The sequence below is a fragment of the Oncorhynchus clarkii genome, chromosome 10, assembly GCF_045791955.1.
Source record: "Oncorhynchus clarkii lewisi isolate Uvic-CL-2024 chromosome 10, UVic_Ocla_1.0, whole genome shotgun sequence".
Taxonomy (NCBI): Eukaryota; Metazoa; Chordata; class Actinopteri; order Salmoniformes; family Salmonidae; genus Oncorhynchus; species Oncorhynchus clarkii.
In genome coordinates this window covers 38,966,745-38,994,488 of record NC_092156.1, presented here as the reverse complement: position 1 = coordinate 38,994,488, position 27,744 = coordinate 38,966,745, and the positions used below count along the sequence as shown (strand labels likewise).

Below are 27,744 nucleotides of genomic sequence, written 5' to 3'. Positions count from 1 at the left end.
ATATGATTTTAAACCTATCCTTAACCACACTGCTAATCTTATGCCTAACCCTTACCTTAAATTCATGATTCTTTGTTTGTTTTCATACATTTTTACGGTAGGCTTTACCCAATTTTGACTGGTTGTGGAGGTGACAACCTATGAAACCATGCAGTCTCCCTCCCTGGGCAATACTATCGCGAGGGTTGATTGGCTGCAGTATTTGGAGCAAAGCTGCTGGACTTCTAAAAGTGACTGTGTGCTGAAAGAAACAGGTGGAGATATCCAAGAGGTAGCTGGAGCAATTTACTGGTGTGCTGTTATATAGCTGCTCGGGATATTAAAAACGTGGTGAGTAGATATCTAGCTACCAAATGTTAGCACTCAAACTGGTGTACAGTTTGTTTGGCTAACTATCAACCTCATCTTGCACCAGTTTCAAATGCATTGCATGTCAATGGGGAGAAACCAGAGGAAACGTTCGATTGTTGCAAGCAAAGATGATCGCAAACATCTCTGCTTTGGTAACTAGCTAATTTATCTACTTAGCTAGCTAGTTACTTCTAACTGCGGAAATTAAAGTGTGAGCCAGCTAAGGTTAGCGCTCTATTAATTAGTAACACGAGTTGTCCAACGCACCTGATTCCCATTTAACACATTAGCCGGTCAGAATGACAACTGCAGAGGCCAACATTTGGTGATGGTTATATTTCGGCCGTGCAAATGAAGGATGAAATGTCAGTGTCTTTTGGGGGAAATAAACTGATGCTGATAGCTGTCAGTGCAATATGGATGCGTTTACACAGGCAGCCCAATTCTGATATTCTGTTGACCAAGCAGATCTGATGTGAAAAGACCTAATGTGATTTGGTCAATTAGTGGAAAAACATTTGAATTGGGCTGCTTGTGTACACCAGTGTGAGTGCCAATCGGTTATGTTTAGTTTTTATCAGCCTCATCAAAAACTCGGGCCACAGGTTGTCTTAGGTTTTAAAACATTGGCTAGTCAGACCATTTGGGGCGGCAGGTAGCCTAGTAGTTAGAGCGTTGGACTTGTAACCGAAAGGTTGCAAGCTCGAATCGCTGAGCTGACAGGGTAAAAGTGTAGTTCTGCCGCTGAACAAGGCAGTTAACCCACTGTTCCTAGGCCGTCATTGAAAATAATAATTTGTTCTTAACTGACTTGCATAGTTAAAAAAGGTCAAATAAAAAAGTAATACTGTTCCAGCTGGCTAACAGCAGCTGATAGCTGTTCCTAAAGGCGCTGTTCCCAAAGGCTGTGGTAAATGGCAACTGAATTGCGAGAAAATTCGCCTTCCTGCGGTCCTGGTTGTTGTCAGCTCAACTTGAATGTTGTCATTAAAACATTGATTGCTAATTGGTCAACCATGCGCTATAGGGGGTGATACGTGCCAGAATTAGGCCTCATAAAGCTACTGATACTTCTCACAAAGTCACGCGGTACCCGCTCAAGACTTCAGCTAATTTCCTCTTTTGGAGCCTCACGGGAGCGAGCACCACGAACCGTGCTGCTTGCGAAACTGCTTGAGTTTTGCCGCATTGAATTCTAAAACCTTTGCCGCGGCCCATCTAACTGCCCGTAGGTACTATAAAGCATAGCACAGTACATTTTCGACCAGCCTTTACTTGGCAACACTTCCTCAATTCCTGACTTAGAAGACATGCGTGGTCTTCTAACCTTCCATGCAGATGGTTTGTCTCATTGATTGAGACGGGTGGATGTCCACACCAAAGTGCTGCATGTCATGAGCGCCATCTAGAAATCAAGCGGTGCGTTTAACAACACTCGCCTGTCTTGACAAATGAGAAGATTTGAAGTAGACAAGATGGCGACGTACACATTGTTGGCTTACTTCATTGAACAAAACAATTATTTTATTTAATAACCACCTGACCCAACTATGTTGTCTTCCAAGTCGGGAATTCAGGAAGTATAGCTGGAAATTCTGTGCTATGCTTTACTCTGCCAACGGCTATCAGCCATCAGTAGTAATGGTCTGACTAGCCAATGTTTTTAAAGCTAGTTATTTCAGTTGGTCCATGCTTGCTGACTTGACTTTTTGACCTAATGCAAATAGCTAGAGGTCCCTCAATCCTGTTAGGATAATTAGTTAGGCATTAAATAGAAACTGTTTCCATGTGTACCATTGCTATTTTCCTATGCCATGTACTGTCTCGTCTTTTCTGACATCACCTTCAGTTTACTGTTACATTCATTATCAAAATTGAACAGCAACACTAGGCGCATGTTAATAATTGATTATACCTTACAAGGATTCAACCAATGTTATCGATTCATAAGTTTAGCCTACAATTCAATATAAACAAACATACTTTAGCAAAGACCACAGTTGGATTATTATTGACTGTGCTATGGTCCTGCTGCGCAGCAGAGAGGAAATTAAGCACTTAGTCCTATCTGTATTGTTTTGTTGTCAATTTTTGTTGACATAGCTTTGTTCTGTTCAATATTCTCTACCTGACATAGTACTTTAAATACCCTGATTCATGTTCAGTTCAAAAGAATACAAGATGAAAGATTGCTGACACATTAACCTCTTGAAGCTAGGGGACACTATTTTTGTTTGGAAAAATAACGTTCCCAAAGTAAACGGCCTATTTCTCAGGACCAGATGCTAGAATATGCATATAATTGACAGATTAGGATAGAAAACACTCTAAAGTTTCCAAAACTGTCAAAATATTGTCTGTGAGTATAACATAATTGATATTGCAGGCGAAACTCTGAGAAAAATCAAACCAGGAAGTGGCTTCTATTTTGAAAACTCCATGTTCCATAGCCTCCCATTGCTCCATTTAAAGGGATGTCAACCAGATTCATTTTCCTATCGCTTCCTCAAGGTGTCAACAGTCTTCAGACATAGTTTCAAGCTTTTATTTTGAAAAATTAGCCAGAACGATAACATCTCGTCAAGTGGTCACATGAGTTTTGCTCGCGCAACAGAGTTTGGATAGGTATTGCTTTTCCCTCTCCTACTGTGAAAGACATTTGCGGTTGATATATTATTGATTATATATTTTAAAAACAACCTGAGGATTGTTTATAAAAAAACGTCTGACACGTTTCTGTGGACATTACGGATATTATTTGGAATTTGTTTGCGTTGTCGTGACCGCTCTTTCCTGTGGATTTCTGAACATAATGCGCCAAACAAACGGAGGTATTTTGGATATAAAAATAATCTTTATGGAACAAAAGGAACATTTGTGTAACTGGGAGTTTCGTGAGTGAAAACATCTGAAGATCAAAGGTAAACGATTAATTTGATTGCTTTTTTAGATTTTCGTGACCAAAGCTACCTGATGCTAAGTGTACTTAATGTTTTGTCATGCGATCGATAAACCTACACAAACGCTTGGATTGCGTTCGCAGTAAAGCATAATTTCAAAATCTAAGACTACAGATCGATTAACAAAAGGCTAAGCTGTGTTTTGCAATATTGCATATTTCGTGAATCTGAATATTTTTTGTAATATTATTTGACTGAGGCGCTATGCTATTCAGCGGTTGCTGATGACAATTATCCCGCTTAAGGGATGGGTAGCGTCAAGAAGTTAAACCAATGAGGGTTCTGAACTTTAAATGGATACTTTTATTTGGCAATGAGGCCCGTTATCTACTTTCCCATAGTCCGGTGTACTTGTGGATACCATGTTTTATGTCTCTATCCAGTATGAAGGAAGTTAGCATTGACTCGCAAAACTACATCTAACTAGCGTTAGCGCACTGACTGGAAGTCATTGGGTATCTGCTAGCATGCTAACTCTGGGGAAGTAAAGGGCATCATTGCCAAAATCCTGAAGTATCCCTTTAAAGCCAATTATCTCCATCTTTTTGCAGATAGAACCTCTATAATCCCTAGCTCTCTATATCTGCAGTCAGAGGGCTAGTTGTTGAGGGTAGATATTGCTGAGCATGGGACGTTGGGCCTGTCACTCCCCTTTCCTGTTGGTTGTGGAGAGGATGCCCTGCAAATGGAATTAGATATTGAGCATAGTTTTGGAAATCCTCTGAGGAATACTAAGACAGGGCTGTCACATGAACCTGCTTGTTTGTCAAACATTTAGGCTACACCTCTTCTCCTGTCTCTAAGATCACGTTCATAAATGAACTGCTGTAGCCTATAGGCATTTGTTTTCAGAACCATATATTTGCGTGGCTCAGATGTTTATGATGCTATTAATGGTTATTATTCCTTTGTTCTGTGGGAACTTGAAACGAACTCTAGGAAATAAGAGCTTTCCTCCTTGAAGATGAGTACTAGAGTATTTTCCACAGCACACCCTGCCTGGCACTTCTTCCATGAGGGTCAAAGTCAAGTCACACAACGGCCCTCTGAGACTTTGCATATGTGACGGTAGGGCTGGCATGCCTGGCGAGAAGCGTAGCCAACTTGTCCGTATGCCAACCTGAAGGTCACAGGCTTAAGTGGAACTGCAATATAGCCCATTGCGTTGTTTAATTGGACTGACTGGATCTGTGAACGAATGGCATGCCTTTCATGCTCACCTCTTTTTATAATTCTCTACCAAAAGGTTGAGTCAACCTGCATGTAGGACAGCCGGTCAGGGTCTGGCCAAACTGCAAACAATACTACTAGCTTGCTACGCTGTATAATCTTCTGTTCTGTGGCAAAAAACTATTGGGCAACATAATTACTGATATTTAGCCTATTGGTTAAACAACAGATAATGACAGATAAGTTGATTCTCCCCCCACAGTAGGTAATAATGAGTGAGTTTCTATTGGTAATGCACCACTCTGGACAGTGGTGCATTACCATTGTCCTATCATGGCCCGGACCCTTAGCCCCAGACCCAGCTTCCCAAAGTTAACTTCTGCAGAAGGTAACGTGACACGTGTGCTTTGTTCGCTGCAATCAGATGCTGTCACTATGACCTGGCTGCTAATGGGATTGCTGCTCAGAGGGGTGGTGTGGTGGAGACTGAGTTTTTTTTTTTTCTCACTAAACTAGAATAGTGTGGCCATACTCCCTTAGCCATCCCTTCAATGGTATTTTTATCATCAGTGCTTCACACCTTTCTAGCCCAGCTAGAAGTAAAGAGACTGGGCGTGTTGTGATTTGTTTTTATGGTGTTAACTTGTGTATGTCTCTTCTCAGGTGTTGCTGTTAGCAGCAGGAGATTAGGAGATGGTGCTGAGGCTTCAATCCGTTCTGGTCCTCTCCCTGTCGGGAGTGTTGGCTTTCCTAGGCCTGTGGTGGTACACCTCTCGGAAGAAAGAACAACCCACTGACAAGGATAAGACGACCACAGACCAGGCGCACCTGTCCTCCTCCATCAGAGACAGAGGTATTGGTGTTGTGGAGAACGGCCACTCCACTGGGACAGATCGGGACAGGCACGCAGTGAGGAAGAGGTTGTTAGTGGAACAGGAGCGTGTTGATTGTACAAACACACAAGCGGCAGCAAAGCTGGCTAACATCCCACTCTGCCAATCACAACCGGAGGAAACGTTTGTGGCTGCAGAGTGTCTGAGTAGAGGCCTCAATACTACTACTGTGAAGCCCGTTACGGAGAGAACTGAGTCTTCAGCTCAAGTACTCCCAGAGACTGCACCTAAGAGCCAAGCCCAGGGGGGACCTGAGAAGGATATAGCATTACAAAATAAACACCAGCCATCCTCTGATGAGGAACAAGTTTCTTGTATCTTTGACCTAGGCTCTAATCCTAACCCTGGTGAGAGTGCAGGCCTAACGCCACATGCACCGCCGCTCTCTGAGACACTGGAGGACACTACAAACAGAACTTTCAACAAAGAGGCTGCAGTGGAGGTTCGACTAGACCCAGGGGAGGTTAGACTGGACCCAGAGGGAGAGGTTGGAGAAGACAAGATTACATTTTGTTTTGCAGAGATGAAGCCTCTAACCGATCTGGCTGAGAACTGCCTCCTCTCCAAAGACAACCTATCTATCCTGCCTGCTGTGGAAGAACCAACCTGTGAGTCAAGTCTACAGGATGACACCTGTCTGGCTTCTCCCATCAACCTCCTTACCAGTCAGGTGTCCCCCTCAAGGCAGCCATTGGGCATTCTGATATCACCTCAGAAGAAAGACCAGTCTGAGGAGTGTGAACTTAGCAGGAGTAACACAGAGGAAATTAACCAGCTGGCGTCAAGTCTGATTACTGACGTGGTCTCAGTAGCAGTGAGTCAAGTCCTGAAGGAAAGGACCCTACTAGAACATAATGTTGGGCCTCTCTGTAACAGGGACCCCTTCACATCCCCAGATATCATCTCAATGGGTAACAGTGAGACTGGGAGAGAGATGCCTGGTCTATTGCAGGAGGATCAGTGTTCAACAACTGGCAGGGAGAACATATGTTCATCTCCTATAGTCTATGAGGATGTGAAACATGACTGCAGCAGTAGAACTGCGACTGAGCAAGCAGAGCTAGCAGAAGATTCTGCAGTAGGTGATTCTGGCTCCAGCTCAGGTCATTCCAAGGAGAGCTCCAGTGGCGAATACTCTAGCCCCAGTGTGAGCCTGCAACCACCCAGGGGACCCGCTGAAGGACTGGGGGCCACCAGCATGGCCCTCCCTAACGGTCACAGGACAGAGGTGGCTGTTCCAGGTGAGTTGCCTCATAGTAGATTTTCAATTTCTCACAATATATCAGTATCTTTCTGTTCAAGCTGACCGGTCCCCTTTATTTCTTAGTGTTGCGGTCACACACCAGTGGCTGGTGTCCTGTTTTAGCTCTGCCTTATGACTTCAGGGCTGATTTTACTGCAGTGAAGAAATTTCTTTATTTTGCAATACTCTAGCCTGCAGCTGCTAGAGTTCCCATATAGAATGTGAACCTGGTTTAGTCTCAGTACTAGCTAGACACCATACAGTTTTTACAGTTGCTGATGAGGGAACATTCCCCTGCATGCTAATTTAACTTTTTGTATTGCCTTCTTGGCGCAGTATTTTCAGGTAAGAGAACTCTCGCCATGCCAGAATGTTTTCTTTCTCCCCTGTTACTGTTGTATGTGGGTGTTTTGTGTGCTGCTGTGTTTGCGAGGTTACATTGTGTACACAACACAAGTGACTGATCCGTACTGCCCCAGGCTCTGGTGTGAACAGCATGGACTCTGTAGACCGTTACGTTGAACACGAAGCCCGGGACAACCAGCATATCAACAGTCCAAGTCCGCTAAGTCAACTGCTGAACACTGATCAGCAAATTGAAAAATACATCCAGAGTTACAACAGCAGCCAGCCACCTACAGTTTGGGACATAGAGGTGCCAAAGGTGAGTCTACCTCCCCTGTCTAACCCTCTCATCACTTCACCACATTACTGATAATATATTTTCTCTGGCTACTGATTGCAATGTTAGGTTCTCTAATGTCGGGGATTTTTGGGCTTGTAGTAGAGACTTCAAATGTTGGACGCTATAGTCTTGAGCACCTAGTTAAATTGTGCTTAGGAACATTTTAAAAAAATCTCTACATAGTTTAACTAGTGAGAAATATATACAAAAGCATGTGGACACCCTTTCATCTTTGTGGATTCGGCTATTTCAGCCACACTTGTTGCTGACGGGTGTATAAAATTGGGCACACAGCCATGCAATCTCCATTGATAAACATTGGCAGTAGAATGGCCTTACCGAAGAGCTGTGACTTTCAACATGGCACTGTCATAGGATGCCACCTTTCCAACAAGTCAGTTTATGAAAGATCTGCCCTGCTAGAGCTGCCCCGGTCAACTTTAAGTGCTGTTATTGTGAAGTGGAAATGTGGTAGGCTACACAAGCTCACAGAACGGGACTGCCGAGTGCTGAAGCGCGTAACGTGTAAAAACAGAGTTCCAAACTGCCTCTGGAAGCGACGTCAGCACTAACTGTTCGTCGGGAGCTTCATGAAATGGGTTTCCATTGCCGAGCATCCGCACGCACACAAGCCTAAGATCACCATGCGCAATGTCAAGAGTCGGCTGGAGTGGTGTAAAGCTCGCCGCCATTGGACTCTGGAGCAGTGGAAACATGTTCTCTGGAGTGATGAATCACTCTTCACTGTCTGGCAGTCTGACGGCCAAATCTAGGTTTGGCGGATGCCAGGACAACACTACCTGTCCAAATGCATAGTGCCAGCTGTCAAATTTGGTGGAGGAGGAATAATGGTTTGGGGCTATTTTTAATGGTTCGGGCTAGGCAACTTATTTCCAGTGAAGGGAAATCTTCTTGCTACAACATGACATTCTAGACGATTCTGTGCTTCCAACTTTGTGGAAGGCCATTTCGTGTTTCAGCATCACAATGCCCCCATGTACAAAGCGAGGTCCATACAGAGATGGTTTGTTGATCAGTGTGGAAGAACTTGACTGGCCTGCACAGAGCCCTGACCTCAACTCCATTGAACACATTTGGGATGAATTGCCTAATCGCCCAACATCACTAATGAACGTGGCTGACTAGAAGCAAGTCCCCGACGCAATGTTCCAGCATCTAGTGGAAAGCCTTCCCAGAAAAGTGGAAGCTGTGTTCGAAGCAAAGGGGGGGACCAGCTCCATATTAATGCTTATGATTTTGGAACGATATGTACGACAAGCAGGTGTCCACATACTTCTGGTCATGTGAAGTGTGTTTATAAAAAAAGATGTACTACAAAAATCTTACTAAACCTAATTTAAGATATAGAAAAATAAATATCTAATACATTTATATTACGCTACTTTTCATGTGGACAGTATGTGTTACTACATTACACAAGCTGCTGTTTTTGACCACATCAAATTGGAGGGGAATTGTACCCTTTTTACCTCTGATTGGGGATGTTGGTATAAGTTTATAGTCAACATGATCAATTGCTTAAAACAGATCATTATTATTATTATTATTATTATACCTCCCTGACCAAGGCACTTCTCCCCTGATTGATTTGGCCGGCGGCCAGCTCTAGGAAGAGTCTTGGTGGTTCCAAACTTCTTCCATTTAAGAATGCTGGATGCCACTGTGTTCTTGGGGACCTTCAATGCGGCAGAAATGTTTTGGTACCCTTCCCCAGACCTGTGCCTCGACAATCCTGTCTCGTAGCTCTACGGAGTGTTCCTACGACCTGACCTCATGGCTGGGATTTTGCTCTGACATGCACTGTCAACTGTGGGACTTTTTTATATAGACAGGTGTGTGTCTTTCCAAATAATGTCCAATCAATTGAATGTACCACAGGTGTATTCCAATCAAGTTGTAGAAACATCTCAAGGATGATCAATGGAAACAGGATGCACATGAACTCAATTTTGGTTCTTATAGCAAAGGGTCTGAATACTGAATGTTTATTTTAAATTTGCAAACATTTCTTAATCTGTTTTTGCTTTGTCATTATGAGGTATTGTGTGTAGATGTAGGATTTTCTTGGTATTTAATCAAGGCTGTAACAATGTGGAAAAAGTCAAGGGGCCTGAATACTTTCCGAATGCACTATATAGGTTATTCCAAGTTTCCCAGTGGCTTTTGTATAATGTATGTTTAAACGACACATTTAACCCCAAAAAATTGCCCCCATTGTATTGTTTTCAACAATATGCGTGATATAACAAAAGTTTGACCATGTATTGTTCAGAACAGGTTTTTTAGATGGACGATACATTGGAGATAATATACGACAACTAATAGAACAACATGAAACATCTAAGAAGCCAGGCCTGGTATTCATAGCAGATTTTGAAAAGGCCTTTAATAAAGTAAGGCTGGATTTTATATATAAATGCCTGGATTATTTTCAATTTCGGGTAGTCTCTTATTCAATGGGTAGAAATTATGTATAGCAAACCCAGCTGTAAAATAGTAAGTAGAGGCTATATATTTCTCAGAGCTTAAAAACTGGAGGGCCATCCTTAACAGGTTTTCTCAATTTCTGCCTGAAAACATACCCTAATCTAACTGCCTGTAGCTCGGGCCCAGAAGCAAGGATATGCATATTCTTGGTATCATTTGAAAGGAAACACTCTGAAGTTTGTGGGAATGTGAATTGAATGTAGGAGAATATAAAACAATAGATCTGGTAGAAGTAAATACAAGGAAATAATCTATGTTTACTGTTGCATCTTTGAAATGAACAAGAACAGCCAAACATTCAGAAATGATGCTGGGTATCATTTCAAATAAGAACATAAGTGGGCAACAGTATTTTACCAAAGTTTCAGACGAATACCTTCAGGAATGAGTGTGGTACATGCCATTGAGCATGAAGTCACCCAGGTGTCCCTCACAAATTTTCCAAAATGTTCCCAAATTAGTTGGAAATTTTGCAAATAACTATATACAAAACATTTATTCTAACATACCCCCCAAAAATATATATTTGAACAATTTAATATATATATATATATTTATTTATTTATTTAATGGGGGAAAAAAAGAATATTTCTAAATAACAAGAGTACCTATTTACACTTTCAATGTACAATAATGTGAAGACCCTCAGTCCTCTACACAATATTGTGCTGCTGATGCCATAGCAGTGTCTTTCTGGTGTGAAGCAGAGGGTCACTGAACAGGTGGTGTAGGTGACAGGGGATTTCTTGTGGCAAAGAGCACAACGAAGCCTCCCTACTGAGCCCGTTTTGCCCTGAGGCACATTCCTCAGGGCAATGAATGAATGATGAATTTTGGCATGTGAACACCACTGGTTGGAGCAAGCTCCTGGATGAGCAGCTCCCTGAAGGCTAGCTGTGAGATGGGGGGGCTGTCCTGGATGAGCAGCTCCCTGAAGGCTAGCTGTGAGATGGGGGGCTGTCCTGGATGAGCAGCTCTCTGAAGGCTAGCTGTGAGATGGGGGGCTGTCCTGGATGAGCAGCTCCCTGAAGGCTAGCTGTGAGATGGGGGGCTGTCCTGGATGAGCAGCTCCCTGAAGGCTAGCTGTGAGATGGGGGGGCTGTCCTGGATGAGCAGCTCCCTGAAGGCTAGCTGTGAGATGGGGGGCTGTCCTGGATGAGCAGCTCCCTGAAGGCTAGCTGTGAGATGGGGGGCTGTCCACAGCTCTTAGCCATTTCCTTCTGGAGTATGAAGGCGTTCACCACAGCAATGTCGATGAAATGATAAAACAATGTCTTGTACCATTTCATGGTCTTGTGGTAGTCCTTCACAGCAGCTGGAATGGGGACATTTTTGGTGGTCCATGCCCCAGTATCACCACTGAAGGACTTGTGGATACTGGAGCACCTCCCTGGTATCCATCCACTTCACAAAGAGCAGGCCATCCTCGCGAATCCATCTCATGCTACCCAGCTCAGCCCGCTTAGGCATGTCATTCACCCTGGTTTTCGGAAATCCCACTCTGTTGGTCAGAATGGTGCCACAGGCCCACTTCTCCAGCTTCCTCAGGTCTATGGACAAGGTAGGGCTTGTTTACAGGTTATCCACAAACCGTTTGTAGCCCTTCCTTAGCAGCTGAAAATCCATAAGTCCATGAGTCATAGCTAATGCCCTTACCGGTCACACAACTGCTCTTCCCCTCATAGATAACAAAAAATAATAATAATTGCACATGTATGCACACGCATAATTGGCCAAAACAAACAGTTTGTAACCCCATTTAGTTGGTTTGTTGCGCATGTACTGTTTTTGGCCAATTCTGGCCTTTTGAGGTTACCATTCTCTCATCTATGGAAAGGTTCTGGGTGGGCTGAAAATAAGTATTGCAGGCCTCAACAATGTTGTGGTAGAGGTTTAATTTTGCAGAGCTTATCAAACCTTGCCGTACCTCGCTTCTTCTTGTTGTCCTCATCAACTTTTGGGTCACTGATATGAAGCGCCCGTGAGATTGTCAGAAACCTTTTGCATGACATGACCGTGGTGGGGAAATGCAGTTGATAGAGGGGAGCAGTAGTCCTTCAGGGTTTTTAGCTTTACAAGACCCATGTAAATGACCATAGAAAGGTAACAAAAAAGATCTGACAAGGAAATGGGCTTCCATGTCTCTTTCTTGCCTGCCTGCTTCTTAGCTCTGTACTTATTTGTGTTCAACACCAGGGTATCAACAACTGCCGAGGTGAAAAACAACTGAAGGTCATGTCCAGCTGAGATCCTGGTGGCCTTTTTGGTCTGAATATTGGAGGTGGAGGCGCCACATCCTCCTCCTCTCTGCCAGCAGGTTCCACACTTCCCTTCCTCTGCTTCTTTGTCACCAACTTCACACTTCCTAGATGTCCGGGCGGGGGTAGGTGTGGTGCCAGGGACAGCAGGGGTCCGGCTGGATGGACCAGCTTCAGTAGGGGATGGGAACCTTGGCAGTATGGGCTCACACAGAATTGCTGGGACTGTGAAATAAAGACAGTCACACAGACACAGATTATATAAAGAGTAGGGAAACGATCACTATGGTGAGGAGCGGTTCCATTCCATTTTTAGATCAAATAAAATGTAAAAAAATATATACAGACCGTCATGCACGCACCCACAATGTAGAGCAATGTGTACTTTACACATTTCATTACTGATTATTTTTATATATGGCAAATAAAATATCTCAAACAACTCAAATGAATAATATTTGATATTAATTTCAAACAACGTTACTCACCAATCCAACACGGAATCTTCTCCATCCTTCTCGGGGCGGCAGGGTAGCCTAGTGGTTAGAGCGTTGGACTAGTAACCGGAAGGTTGCGAGTTCAAACCCCCGAGCTGACAAGGTACAAATCTGTCGTTCTGCCCCTGAACAGGCAGTTAACCCACTGTTCCCAGGCCGTCATTGAAAATAAGAATTTGTTCTTAACTGACTTGCCTGGTTAAATAAAGGTAAAATAAAAATAAAAAAATAAAAAAATACAAGAACATCTCTTCAGATTTTGAGTCAAAAGTATTCTCCCTGTCCGAATCATCATCTTGGAGTAATTCACTGTCCCTATCCCTATCAATTTCTTCAATAATATCATCTTGGAGTAATTCCCTATCAATTTCTTCAATAATATCGTGTAGATCTGTATATTTTGACTGTCTTTGATTTTACAGATTTACTCGCCATAATTCTTCTCTGAAAATGCTCTCAAAACAAAAATGCTGTGCGTAACCAGCGTGGCTGCTTCTGGTAGAATTTTCAATGGCGAATGGCTGTGTTTACGCTCGAGTTTCCCACAAATTCTAGTCTTCCCGGATAGAACCATTACCTATTACTGTTTACCTCATCTCATTGGCTATCTACCGAGCTAGATTTCAAGACGATCAGTGTTCATTGGTCCGAAATACAGTCAATCAACGAAGAACTGGTCATATCATTGGTGCGCAATGAGGTCATAGTTTGGTGTGTTCAAATCAGTTCCTTTCGGTCAACATGTCCCGGGAAAAAAACCATGAAGTATGGCTGTGTTACTAACAAACGGAGGATTGCAATGAAACCAAACATGGCTCGATAAACATCCGTTTTAGAGTGAGTAATTACATCGAATGTTACGTCCAAAGTTGAAGCACACTGAATTTACGATACAAGCCGCTTACAAAATGTTTCGTGTTAGCCTTAGTTTGACGATGTAATCCAGACTCGTGTTTTCTCCTTAGCTATCAAACCCGAATTCCCCTTTTTCTTTGGCTAAACCAACTAGTCTTGTAATTTAACCTTTTTTTCCCCTCATATTTACAGGTGGCATATCTCCGTTTACTCACCTACGTATGGTGCGACGTACTCCTGATTTTTTTTATTTTATTTTTTTTTATAAATCATGTGAGTAAATTTATTTTGTGCCCATCTATATAATGAATATGAACTGGGTGGGTTGAAATTTTTAAAGCACTAAACCTCTCTCTAAAAGCTTCACAAATATTTTAATTTAACCCAAAATGTGACTCGCCACCTAGATTTGATTTTATGTAGCAACATTTGAATGTCTACTTTTATCTTATGTAAAAATAAAAACAGACTGAGCTAGAAAATTGTATAATCATACACTGCATTTGTGGAAACAATGGGAAAGTAATTCTGCTTTGAAAGTTTATCAACTTTCTCTTTTGAGAACTATCTTTTCAATGTTTTGGTACAACTTTTGGAGAGTCCTTCTGTGTTTACACCATTCAGTATTGGTCACACCCTCTTAAGCCTTAGTCCCATCTCTTTAAGGGTTGATCCAACCATTCTGTACTATCTTGCCAGCTACTTCCAGACATCAGAGAGAGGGAACAGCTCACTGAACATTACTCTCCCTATCGCTCTCTGTGGTTTTGCGTTCAGAGCGCACACTGAATCCTCTGGCCAATAAGTACAGTTCCGAAAGCTCTGACCTCACAACAACAGTCAAGCACTGACTAACATTGGCTAGCTAATTCCAGACACATAATAAGAAAACATCCCACTCTGACCATTTTAATCGCCCTAGCAGAGCTGGTTAGGCTTTTTTCATGTTATCTAGAGCGTTGGTGACTAACTGTGCTGCTAGCAACAATTGAATTATGTTTTGTTGCCAACGTTTACTGACATATTCAACGGGTGTTAAACATTCAAAAATGCATCAGTTATTCTGCGCTCTTGCACGCGAAGATGAGTCTTTTGTTAAGAAATGTAGCTAGCTAGGTAAACGATGAATCCCAACGCATGACGTAACTTTAGTTAGTTAGCTAACAGTACACTTTAACTTGACATGAATGCTTTGTCAAGACATGTCACTAACTAAATAATGGACCATAATCACAACTCATGACGTTACTACCCTTCATGAATCAGCAGTTAGCTAACCAACCAGGTTATATGGCTATAGCTAGTGTCTGAGAAATTAAGAATAAGATCATATACATAACATTAGCTAGAGACCTAGCCAACTAACGTTAGCTAGCTAACAGTACACTTGAAATGAAAACACTTTCTGTCAAAATTAGAAACGTGTAATATCTGAAAATCTTACCAGTATATATCATGATTTGACGCGTGTCCGGTCTGATGCCATGCATCGTTGCCTTAGTTTGACGATGTAATCCAGACTCGTGTTTTCGCCTTAGCTATCATACCCGAATTCCCCTTTTTCTTTGGCTAAACCAACTAGTCTCGTAATTTAACCTTTTTTTCCCTCATATTTACAGGTGGCATACAAGTTTGATATTAAGGCACATCAAAGTTGTTAGAATGCATTTCTGCCAAAAGAAGCACATTTTGATAATACATTTTTTACGTTCAAACAGCTCTCCTGTGAAGTCGTGACTTGCGACATGCGCCTAGTTTCTTGAATTGGGTCACAAATGGCTCAAGTAGATTACTAATAAAAGCTCATCCATGGTTTAAAAATTGCCTTTTTGTCATGTCTCATTTTCGATTTAAATGAAAAATATTTAAAAGTATCTCTCTTTTTCAAAAAAGTACTGCAGAGCTGCTTTCAATTTCATCCCCCAAAAACGATAGAACAAATTATGGTTGAATGTACGTACTGGTTGGTAAAAGACCTGTATTTATGGAAAATATGTATGTTTTTAAATTGTAATGGTAGTTGTCTTTTTCAGGTCTGCTCAATCCAATATATTACAACTAATTGATTACAGCATTACCCCAAAATGGAGGAGGCGGGTGGCAGCGAGAGGTAGGGATTCACGAAACCTTAAGAAATGTCTTAACAAAAAAATGGCAGTTAACTGTAGCCTTAAGAAGAAAGTTAGGCAAAGTTGCTATTTCTTAGGTTTCTCCTTAAGCAAGAAGTTAAGAAGAAATTATAATCTTGGAAATTGTTATTGGAAATGTTAATTCCAAGATGACTAAATCCTTGTCTTAAACTCAGGGCAGTGAGAGAATAAGCTCATGAAAGCAATTGAACATGTTTAATTCACTCCAACTTTATCTGAAAGTTTCAGTATTGGTTCTTTTAAACCCAAACCCAACAGCATTCTCAGTACAAAATATGCTAACATGATTGCTTAGATGGCCAACAAAAATGGTTGCCTAGCAACAAACATTAAGCAAATTCATAAGAAAATCATTAAATATTAAGATATTGTTGAGGAATTGCACTTACAAACTATCTTATGAACCTATTTTTTTTCTTAAGCTTATGTTTTTGAGTAAGAAGTGTTTTGTGAATCTGGATCCTGGTGTGTGTGTGGATCAAAACTGCATTCATACTCACACGTGCGTACATGCACTCAAATGTATACAGTTGGCTTTTTTTGTTTTTGCATTTTTATGTTTTTCTCTTTTGTACATTTTGTTGGTATGTGCATGGGAGGCAGATGTCTGAACTGTGGGGGGCAGTTGATTGCCTGGTGGCTGGGAGCTTGGGCTGGTGGCTGGTAGGTCGCTGGTTTGGGTTGCCCTTTTTGACTTGGTGGGAGATCTGTCGACGTGCCCTTGGGTGGGACACTTGACCCGGGTAGCTCCTGTGGGTCACTTTGGATGGGAGTTAGATCACTGAATGTAATGTAAATATTGAGTGGCTTCACTACAGGTAGATTTTTAATAATCAAATACAAAAATGTATGCTGGCGACCCACTTCAGAGGTTGAAAGACTGGGACGTTAGTCAGACTTGCGTCTTTTATACCATCCACTGCTTCCGAGTATATTACTCGCTAAAGTTTAGTCCCTGGACAATAAAGTAGACGAGCTCAGGGTCTCCTTCCAGAGAGACATTAAGCACTGTAACATACTGTTTTATGGAATCATGGCACTTTCCGGATATATTGCCCTGTCCATTCAGCCAGCAGAGTTATCTGTCCATCTCATGGACAGAAAGGACTCTGGGCAGAGTAAGAGAGGCGGAGGAGTTTGTTTCATTACTAACATTCATGGTGTGATTGTGGTAACGTACAGGAACTGAAGTTCTTTTGTTCTCCCAATCTGGAATACCTCACCATCAAATGCCGACAGCATTGCCTCCCGAGATTATCCTTTTCTTCGGTCATATTCCCCGCCCACCCCAAGCTGACACGACTGCTCTCAAGGAACTGTGCAAACTGGAATCTGCATATCACGAGGCCACATTTATTGTAGCTGGGGAATTTATTAAAGGAAGTCTGAGGAAAACACTACCGAAATTCTGTCCGCACATCTCCTGTGCTATATGTGCAGCATGGACCCTGGCTCATTGCTACTTTCCCTTCCTGGACAGAAACAAGGCCCTCCCTTCGGCAAATCACGCCTCCATTCTGCTCCTCCACATCTATAGGCATAAAGTTAAACCGGAAGCTACCGTGGTAAGGACTGTTCAACATTGGCCTGGCCAATCAGAATCTGTGATTTTTGATCATGTGGCCTGGGAAATGTTCCAGGACGCCTCAGAAAAGTATCGACGAATACACTGAATCGGTGAAGTGCTTAGGATGTTCCCACTGACTAATTTATCCAAACCAAAAACTGTGGATAGATGGCACCATTTGTGCAAAACTGAAAGTACAAACCACCGCATTTAACTACGTCAAGGTGACTGGGAACATGAACATTTACAAACCGATCAGCTACGTCCTCCTTAAGACAATCGGATACAAAACGACAGTACAGGGAGAAAGTGGAGTCACATTTCAATTGCTCAGACACGAGTCATACTGTATATGGCAGGGACTCCAGATAATCACGTCTTATAAAGGGAAAGCCAGCCACATTGCATACACAGACGCCTCGCTCCCAGACCAGCTAAACCCCTTCTTTACCTGATTAAACCTTTGGCAAGACCTGAAAATGGTTGTCTAGCAATGATCAACAACCTATTTTTTTTTTTTACGGTGCTTGAAGAATTTGAAAAGAATAATGGGCAAATGTTGCACATTGTAGGTGTGGAAAGCTCTTAGACTTACTCAGACTCACAGCTGTAATCGCTGCCAAAGATGCTTCTACAAAGTATTTAAACTGTCGGAGTAAAACAAGGTTGTCCACTATCGGCATATCTATTTATTATTACAATCGAAATGTTAGCTGTTAAAATTAGATCCAACAATAATATTAGAAATTCATGGCTTAAAAACAAAGGTGTCATTGTACGCAGATGATTCATGTTTTCTTTTAAAACCACAATTGGAATCCCTCCACAGCCTCATCAAATCAAATGTATTTATATAGCCCTTTGTAAATCAGCTGATATCTCAAAGTGCTGTACAGAAACCCAGCCTAAAACCCCAAACCGCATGCAATGCAGGTGAAGAAGCACGGTGGCTAGGAAAAACTTTCTAGAAATGCCGAAACCTAGAGAGGAATCAGGCTATGAGGGGTGGCCAGTCCTCTTCTGGCTGTGTTGGGTGGAGATTATAACAGAACATGGCCGAGATGTTCAATTGTTCATAAATGACCCCTCCTAGGGACGACATGAAAGAGCGCCAGTGACTCAGCCCCTGTAATAGGGTTAGAGGCAGAGAATCCCAGTGGAAAGAGGGGAACCGGCCAGGCAGAGACAGCAAGGGCGGTTCGTTGCTCCAGAGCCTTTCCGTTCACCTTCACACTCCTGGGCCAGACTACACTCAATCATATGACCCACTGAAGAGATGAGTCTTCAGTAAATACTTAAAGGTTGAGACCGAGTTTGCGTCTCTGACATGGGTAGGCAGACATTCCATAAAAATTGAGCTCTATAGGAGAAAGCCCTGCCTCCAGCTGTTTGCTTAGAAATTCTCCTGACAATTAGAAGGCCTGCGTCTTGTGACCATAGCGTACGTGTAGGTATGTATGGCAGGACCAAATCAGAAAGATTGGTAGGAGCAAGCCCATGTAATGCTTTGAAGGTTAGCAGTAAAACCTTGAAATCAGCCCTTGCCTTAACAGGAAGCCAGTGTAGGGAGGCTAGCACTGGAGTAATATGATCACATTTTTTGGTTCTAGTCAGGATTCTAGCAGCTGTATTTAGCACTAACTGATGTTTTATTTAGTGCTTTATCCGGGTAGCCAAAAAGTAGAGCATTGCAGTAGTCTAACCTAGAAGTAACAAAAGCATGAATACATTTTTCTGCAGCATTTTTGTACAGAAAGTTTCTGCTTTTTGCAATGTTACGTAGATGGGGGGGGGGGGGGGGGAAGCTGTCCTTGAAACAGTCTTGATATGTTCGTCAAAAGAGAGATCAGGGTCCAGAGTAACGCTGAGGTCCTTCACAGTTTTATTTGAGACGACTGTACAACCATCAGGATTAATTGTCAGATACAACAGAAGACCGCTTTGTTTCTTGGGACCTAGAACAAGCATCTCTGTTTTGTCCGAGACAAACTGATATCTTTCCGACAGATAAGATCTAAACCAGGCCAGAACTTGTCCGTGTAGACCAATTTGGGTTTCTAATCTCTCCAAAAGAATGTGGTGATCGATGGTATCAAAAGCAGCACTAAGGTCTTGGAGAACGAGGACAGATGCAGAGCCTCTGTCTGATACCATCAGAGGATCTAGGTACTTTTTCTAACATCTCTGGATTAAAATCAAATTATGATAAGTGTGCTATATTACATATTGGATAACAATAAAATGCAACTTTTACGTTACTGTGTAGTTTACTAATAAAATGGTCTGAAGGGCATGTGGACATACTCTGTATACATATCCAGAAATTATATCGCTCAGTACATTTTAATAGAAAGTTAGCAAAAGATAAGATCTTGCTACCATGGAAAGGAAAATACCTGTCTATTTGTGGAAAAATCCCCCTGATTAACTCTTTAGTCATATCACAGTTTACCTATTTGCATATTTTTACCTTTTTTTAAATTTAACTAGGTAAGTCCGTTAAGAACAAATTCTTATTTTCAATGACGGCCTAGGAACAGTGAGTTAACTGCCTGTTCAGGGGCAGAACGACATATTTGTACCTTGTCAGCTTGGGGGTTTGAACTTGCAACCTTCTGGTTACTAGTCCAACACTCTAAACACTAGACTACCCTGCCGCCCCATATGGTTTTGCCTACACCTAGTGACCTGCTTTTAAATTATATGAACAAAAAATATTAAATGTTATTTGTAATGGCAAGCCAGACAATTAGACAGGCCTATTTATGTATTGAATATGCATTTGGAGGACAGAAATTATTAACGCATTAGACCTCTCACAAAAGGCATCAGTCATACAAAAGTTATACTTACGTAAATCTGAAATGGTTCTCTAGTATATTTGTAAGAATGTCTCACCCAATGTTCAAGAATGGCCTTTTCCCTTTTCAGATTACAACCTCTCACTAATTTCTGTTGTTTGAAAACACATAAATCTCCTAATATATATATATATATATATATATATATATATATATATATATATATATATATATATATATATATATATATATAATTAGAGAAATTTTTTAAACAAGCCATAGAAAGTTGGTTGCTATTTCAGTTTATTCCACCTGAAAAGACGGAACAAATAATATAACAAATATTGTGGTTTAAACTCAAATATACTAATTCATTTTTTTTAAATTCGTTTTTAGATCAAATGTTTAAAAAAGGTATAATCTTTGTAAATTATATCATAAAAAGGACTGGTGGAGTTACAGTATGTCAGCTAACACAGACATATGGAAATGTCTGCTCTACCCAAAATTACAACTAATTGCAGTGTTACTACAAAAATGGAAGAGGCAAGTGGAAGGGCGAAAAAGTAAAGAACTTGTCTGTCGGCCCTGAATTAAAGACCAAAAATGGTTAAAGAGAATTGCGATAAATACAAATATACTAGTTTCATTTAAGGACCAAAAATTTGACAGGTGTGCCATATAAATTGCAAAATAGTTTAAGAGATTTTCGATGTACTGATTCCATGGCACATGGTTTATGAATTGACACGCAAAATGACGCCGGATTCAAAACTTAGAATTTTTCAATTTTAAATGTATTATACAAAATTCTTGCAACCAATAGAATGTTATATTGGGGATACAATCTTCCCAGCTCTGCAGATTTTGCTGTGAGGAAGCAGCGTCATTAGAACATTTTTATTTTGGTACAGTCCATATGTACTCGTTTTTGGTCACAGGTCCAGGAATGAATGAAGAATTACAACATTTACCTAATACTAACTCTGCAGATAGCAATACTGGGTGATTTGAAAAGTCCTAGTCAATCGATCAACAATATAATTATTTTAGCAACATTTTTTTCTTTTACAATCTGTAGAAACTGAGAATATAAAGGTTCAGTACTTTTGTGAAGCATCACAGCACAGTTGACAAATATATGGCAAATAGAAATCCAAAATGGATGGACATAGGAAAATAGGACTAAAAACAAAATATAACTATTGTAAAATAGGCTTCAACTTTCAGTTTATACATAATCTAGGTGTTATTAGTTTACTCCAATTGAGGGAGGGGTGGTAGGGTTTGCGGGGAATAATAAAGGTATATTCTACAAAGTGTTTTTTTTTTACCCACAAATATATGGGGGATTGGAAATGATGCAGACAATTACATTGATGGAAGCAATCTGTCCTCAATATTAAAGCTGATCCACCCCCTAAAAAAATAAAATCAAATGTATTCAAATAGCCCTTACATCCGCTGCGATATCAAAGTGCTGTACAGAAACCCAGCCGAAATACCCCAAACAGCAAGCAATGCAGGTGTAGAAGCACAGTGGCTAGAAAAAACTCCCTAGAAAGGTCAAAACCTAGAGAGGAACCAGGCTATGAGGGGTGGCCAGTCCTCTTCTGGCTCTGCCGGGTGGAGATTATAACTGAACATCTTGGCCATGTTCTAATGTTCATAAATGACCAACATGGTCAAATAATAGTAATCACAGTGAACAGGTCAGGGTTCCATAGCCGCAGGCAGAACAGTTGAAACTGGAGCAGCAGCACGACTAGGTGGACTGGGGACAACAAGGAGTCATCATGCCAGGTGATGACATGGTCCTAGGGCTCAGGTCCTACCAGAAAGAGAGAATTAGAGAGAGCATACTTAAATTCACACAGGACACCAGGTAAGACAGGAGAAATACTCCAGATAAAACAGACTGACTGAAAAAGAGGAAACAAATAATATTGTATCAGGGGTGTGGATACTTATGTAAATGAGGTATTTTTGTATTTAATTTTCCATAAATTAGCAGAAATGCTGAACATGTTTTCACTTTGATATTATGGGGTATTGTGTGTGTGGTATGGTGTGTGTGTGTGTGTGTGGATGGGTGAGAATATTTTTGGTTTGGGCTGTAACACAACAAAATGTGGAATAAGTCAAGGGGTATGAATACTTTCTGAAAGCACTGTACATAGTCATTGAATATTAGTCACTTTAATGTGTACATACTTTTTTTTTACCCACTTTATAATTATACCGTATTCTAGTCGAGGCTCATCCTGTACACCTTTTCTATTTATATACTGTTTTTACACACCATTAAACAATATATTTATGACATTGCTCGTTACGATATTTTAGAATTTTTCTGGATTGTGTGTATTTATTTTGCTAGGTATTACTGCACTGTTGGAGCTAAAAACACAAGTATTTCTCTGCACCTGCAATAACATCTGCAAACCTGTGTACATGACCAATAAACTTTGAATTGATCAAAATGCAACACTTCCAAATGTAGCTGGCTGTCTTCTAAAAGTTGTCCTTTACCAGTGATATACAACTTGTTCCTAGATTCCATGTTTTTTTACATTTTATTTACAGGATGTGCAACCTGTATTTTTTTAAATACATTTTTGTCACTATTGATTTCAATGTGATATCGATAAAGTCATTTACAAAAGTGTTGAGTTTTGGTGACCCCCGTATCAAAATCCAACGTTCTGCATTTTTATCATTGTCAGCTAACCAGTGAGGTAAAAGATATCTCCCGTTTCCATGTTTTTCTTCTTGTTGTTGGGGGCCGGTGTTTGTTTCAACAGGGTGTACACTGATCACTAATCAATCTGAATGTCTTTTTGACATTTGTCAAAACAAGTGGTTGGTGCTTGTGCTGTTTCTGCGCATTGGTTATTGATTTGGACACCTTAAAGCTGTGTTTTGACATGAGTTATTTATCTAAATGTGTGGTCCACAGGAAGTTTTAGGAATAAACTATGTAAATGTAACTTTCAATATTAATTTCCAACGGTGACTTCTGGTATTTCAAAATATATAAAAATCCCAACTCAGTTTTGCCCTGCCTACTTGTAGTGTGAGCCATTTAGCTATAGCCCAGATTTGGTAGAGTAGTGTGCTGCAGTAAATAGTCTCTGAGACTGAGACCAGGCACTTCGGTGACACAGCTGGGTACAGCTGTCTTATTCGTAGTGCTATGGGGAACGGTGGTTGGGGCTGTGGTCTGGTAGTGTGTAATGGGAATCCTGCTGCCTCCTGATGCCATACTGTCCTCATGTTCTCACTCAAGGACATGCTGCCTGACTGATCAGTGGTGTGTGTGTATATATATATATATATATATATATATATATATATATATATATATATATATATATATATATATATATATATATATATATAATGCACACACAGACCGCTCCTTCCAATTACTCTGAGAGGTGCTCGGTGGAATTGGTTACATCTGAGCACGTTATCAGAGCAAGCCATGCGAAGGGTGACATGGACAGCCTATATGCCACTCAGAGAAAATCTACATACACACACATACACCTTCTAGTATGGTATAGGAACTTATGCATGATTATCTCTCTTTGAATTCTGTTTCACTGTCCGACAGCATCTTGTTGGGAGATTGATTGGGAAGCAGGGGCGATATGTGAGCTACCTGAAGGAGACATCCGGAGCGAACATCTTCATCGCCACCCTGCCTTACACCCAGGAGTTCCAGATCTGCCATATAGAGGGTGAGTGCACAACAGGACATCACTTGTAGTCAGGCACCTAGGCTTTGGTAGCTGCATTGCCCCTTGTGGCTTGCTCAGCTTGTCCCTCTGTTTCCTCCAGGGTCAAAGGAGCAGGTGGATTGTGCTCTGGAGCTGATCAGTAAGAAGTTCAAAGATCTGGATGTGACCAGCTGTTATGTCCATCCTCCAGTGGCCAGACTGCCCTCTCTCCCCATCACATCCTGGGTAAGTAGTATATTTTGGTTGGCTGAAGTAGTGTGGAACAGTGGGTAGTGCATTGACTAAAAGCCTCTCTCTCTCTCTCTCAGCTGCTGCTTCCCCATAGGGTGACAGTTGAGGTAACCGTGATCCAAGTAGCCTCTGGGAACTATGTGTTCCTCCAGCAGCACACACACCCAACCTTCCATGCTCTCCGCAGCCTGGACCAACAGATGAGCTTGTGTTATTCTCACCCAGGGTGCCCTCCCCTGCCGGCCCCAGTGGAAGGTAGGCATGCACAGCCAGGGTGCCCTCCCCTGCCGGCCCCAGTGGAAGGTAGGCATGCACAGCCAGGGTGCCCTCCCCTGCCGGCCCCAGTGGAAGGTAGGCATGCACAGCCAGGGTGCCCTCCCCTGCCGGCCCCAGTGGAAGGTAGGCATGCACAGCCAGGGTGCCCTCCCCTGCCGGCCCCAGTGGAAGGTAGGCATGCACAGCCAGGGTGCCCTCCCCTGCCGGCCCCAGTGGAAGGTAGGCATGCACAGCCAGGGTGCCCTCCCCTGCCGGCCCCAGTGGAAGGTAGGCATGCACAGCCAGGGTGCCCTCCCCTGCCGGCCCCAGTGGAAGGTAGGCATGCACAGCCAGGGCCTTGGGACTCCTTACCCTCGGATGATAGTATCTTTCTGTGGTGTCATTTCCTATCTCAAATGTTTTTCTCTCACACACACACAGTGGGAGTGATCTGTGCTGCCCAGATGCCTGAGGGAGCCTGGTGGAGAGCGCAGGTGATGGGTTACTATGAAGAAACCAAGGAGGTGGAGCTCTGCTATGTGGACTATGGAGGCTATGTCCTGGTGAAGATCGACACCCTCCGCCAGATCAGGTGACACACTAACTGTGGGGAGTCTAAATGGTACTGGAATAGAAGTTGATGTTGGAATATACCAGTGTTTCCATTACCTGGTAAAACCTTCTTTTGGATGATTTTATTTAATTTTATGCATACAATCTGACCAAATTAAAAACATGTCCAGCAGAAAATATTATATTGAAAAAAATCAACATCCTCTATAAATCACATTGGCTGTTCATGGAGGTTGGTTCAGGTTCTTTCAATCGCATCATCACTCTCTACTCTGCCGGTCGGTTTTGAGAGCACACTCTCGCAAGCAAACTTTCAATGTACCAACTGGTGCTGGCCAGCAAAGTTTCCCTCACCTGTAAGTCTGTGACTGACACAGAATTGTCCACCAAAGAGGAGTATTTAGATCAGCATTTCCCAACTCCAGTCCTCCAGTACCCCCAACGGTGCACACAGCCCTGGACAAGTGCACAACTTGTCAACTAATCATCCAGCCCTCAATTAGTTGAATCAGTTGAGTTTTTCTGGTACTACAAAATACAATTGTGCTGTTGGGGTTACTCGAGGACTGGGGTTGGAAAACGCTGATTTAGAGGAAGTAAAATTACTTTCAATGCCTCATTGTGTAGTTTGCTTAAATTATTAGCAGTTTAAGCAATCTAGCTAACTACCTACTGTACCAAGGATGGAGGCACAGATAAGTGGGTAAATAGATTGACACTGAAACAGAGAATATTTACAAGCCAGATGGACAAAGACATGCATTTTGCAAGGAGCCAACGTTCATTCCTCCTTGCATAATTATTGTAGTCATTTCCATATGGTGTCAATGAATCGGCAGTGGGTAGTCCTAAAGAAAGCATTACCTTACACGTCAACTAGGCAAGTCTGTTAAGAACAAATTCTTATTTACAATGGCGGCCTACACCGGCCAAACCCGGACGACGCTGGGCCAATTGTGCGCTGCCCTATGGAACTCCCAATCACGACCGGTTGTGATGGCCTAGATTCGAACCAGGGTGTCTGTAGGGACGCCTCTGCCATTGAGATGCAGTGCCTTAGACCGCTGCACCACTTGGGAGCCCCAAGATTTTGAATATGATATATTTGTTATGGCCGGTAAAGCTCACATTTTGATCTGCATCTGAAACGTGGGATTGACTTTGCTGTTGGTCTTCCCACAGATCAGACTTTGTTGCCTTGCCTTTCCAAGGATCTGAGGCGATCCTGGAACATATTGCACCCCTTCCAGGTATGTTTCAGCTGTATTTATGAAACAGAATTTCAAAATGTTGTCAACCGTTTAAACTCTGTAATTAAACTTCCATTAATGTTCATGCTCTCATATCACTGTGACATCTCTTCCCTATCTACTAGGAGAAGAAGGGTTCTCTGTTGCAGCCAAATCTGCACTGGAGGAAATGACACAAGGATTGCCACTACTTGCACAGGTAGAGAAAAGTACATGGATATGTCTCCTCCTGCTGGTGGACAGTCAGCACAATGACAACAAGGAAAGGTGGTCTCTGTTCTTACCCTGTATCTGCACACTCCCCAGGTCACAAGCTGTCACACCAGTGGCATTCCCTTGGTACAGATATGGAAAACTGAAGGAGAAGAGGTATGCAATACTTTTATATTTTTGAAGTCGTCCACTGTTTATGTTAAACCTCTTCATTTATAAAAGTATTCTAATGGCTTCATGTTGCTAATGTTTCTCTCTTGGTCTTCCAGTTGGTGTCTGTGAACCGTGCTCTGGTGGATAATGGACTGTGTAGCTGGGTAGACTGCCTCTGACTGTGAAGACCAATCCTGGCCCTGTTTGGATAGTTTTCAAACGTATCCTCCCTCCCTTTTTAAGCACAGATCTATAAGGAATTGGATATGTGTGAGTAAGGTTACCAGCCCTATTACCCTCACCAATCTACCAATTTAGATCTGTGATTACTTCAAGGAAAGTAGGAAGGAACATTGGATCTCTGAAGTATTCAAACATGGCCCCTGTCTTGCCTTTCATCGTTCCATCCCCTCAGTCCCATCCTCTGGACTGTTGCCCTGTTGGGGCACAACAATGTCTTCCTTCTCAACTCGACTGTTCATGCTTGTTGTTTCTTTATCACCATGTACACTTTCTGATGTATTTATTTGGTGAAGTTTTATTTACAGCCCCCACCCTTATATAAATGTTTGTTAATTATGCTTACATGATTTTTGACCAATATTATTCACAATTCATCTAATTACTGTTTTGTTTTCAATGGATACAATCCTATTAAGAAACTAAATAAAAATGAACTGTCCTTTCTGAGGTGTCCACTTTGACCACAGCCACAGACTTATGTTGTGAGATGTACAGTATAATGAAGCTACAGTCTATCACATCTCATTCAATTAATGCATGTTGTGTACATTTTGTGAGTTTGTTAGATGATACACATTCAGGAACCTTTTGTATATTGAGCTCGATGTCCAAACTAAATATGCACAGTGTACTAAACATTAGAAACACTTTCCTAATATGGAGTTGCACCCCTTTTTGCCCTCAGAACATCATCAGTTCGTTGGGGCCTGGACTAACATTCCACAGGGATGCTGACCCATGTTGACTCCATTGCTTCTCACAGTTGTGTGACGGTAGCTCGGTGTCTTTTGGCTGGTGGGCCATTCTTGATACACATGGGAAAACTGATTGTGCTGCCATACCCTGTTCAAAGGCACTTAAACATTTTGTCTTGCCCCTCTGAATTGCGCACATACACAACCCACGTCTCAAGGCTTAAACATCCTTCTTTAACTGGTCTCCCCTTCATCTACACTGATTGGATTTAACAGCTGACAATAAGGCGTCGTAGTTTTCACCTGGATTTACCTGGTCAGTCTGTCATGGAAAGAGCAGGTTTTCCTAATGCTTTGTACATTCAGTGTATTGTGGCTCTGTAGCCAAGGACATTTTGACTTGGTCAACCAGTGCCGGTGAGGAACTTGTCTGGACTGTTAAACTCA

General features: G+C 41.9%; 1 protein-coding gene across 1 annotated transcript; it reads left to right on the top strand.

Annotated features, from left to right (window-relative positions):
- The first annotated feature begins 205 nt into the window (after window positions 1-205).
- LOC139419547 (A-kinase anchor protein 1, mitochondrial-like) lies at window positions 206-27,042 on the top strand. The gene is made up of 11 exons (XM_071169516.1): window positions 206-330; window positions 5,145-6,615; window positions 7,097-7,281; window positions 23,558-23,684; window positions 23,785-23,909; window positions 23,993-24,170; window positions 24,612-24,762; window positions 25,926-25,993; window positions 26,119-26,192; window positions 26,300-26,362; window positions 26,476-27,042. Exons 2-11 carry the CDS (start codon window positions 5,175-5,177, stop codon window positions 26,536-26,538), a joined length of 2,475 nt encoding a protein of 824 aa, XP_071025617.1. The 5' UTR covers window positions 206-330; window positions 5,145-5,174; the 3' UTR covers window positions 26,539-27,042.
- The last annotated feature ends 702 nt before the right edge of the window (window positions 27,043-27,744 follow it).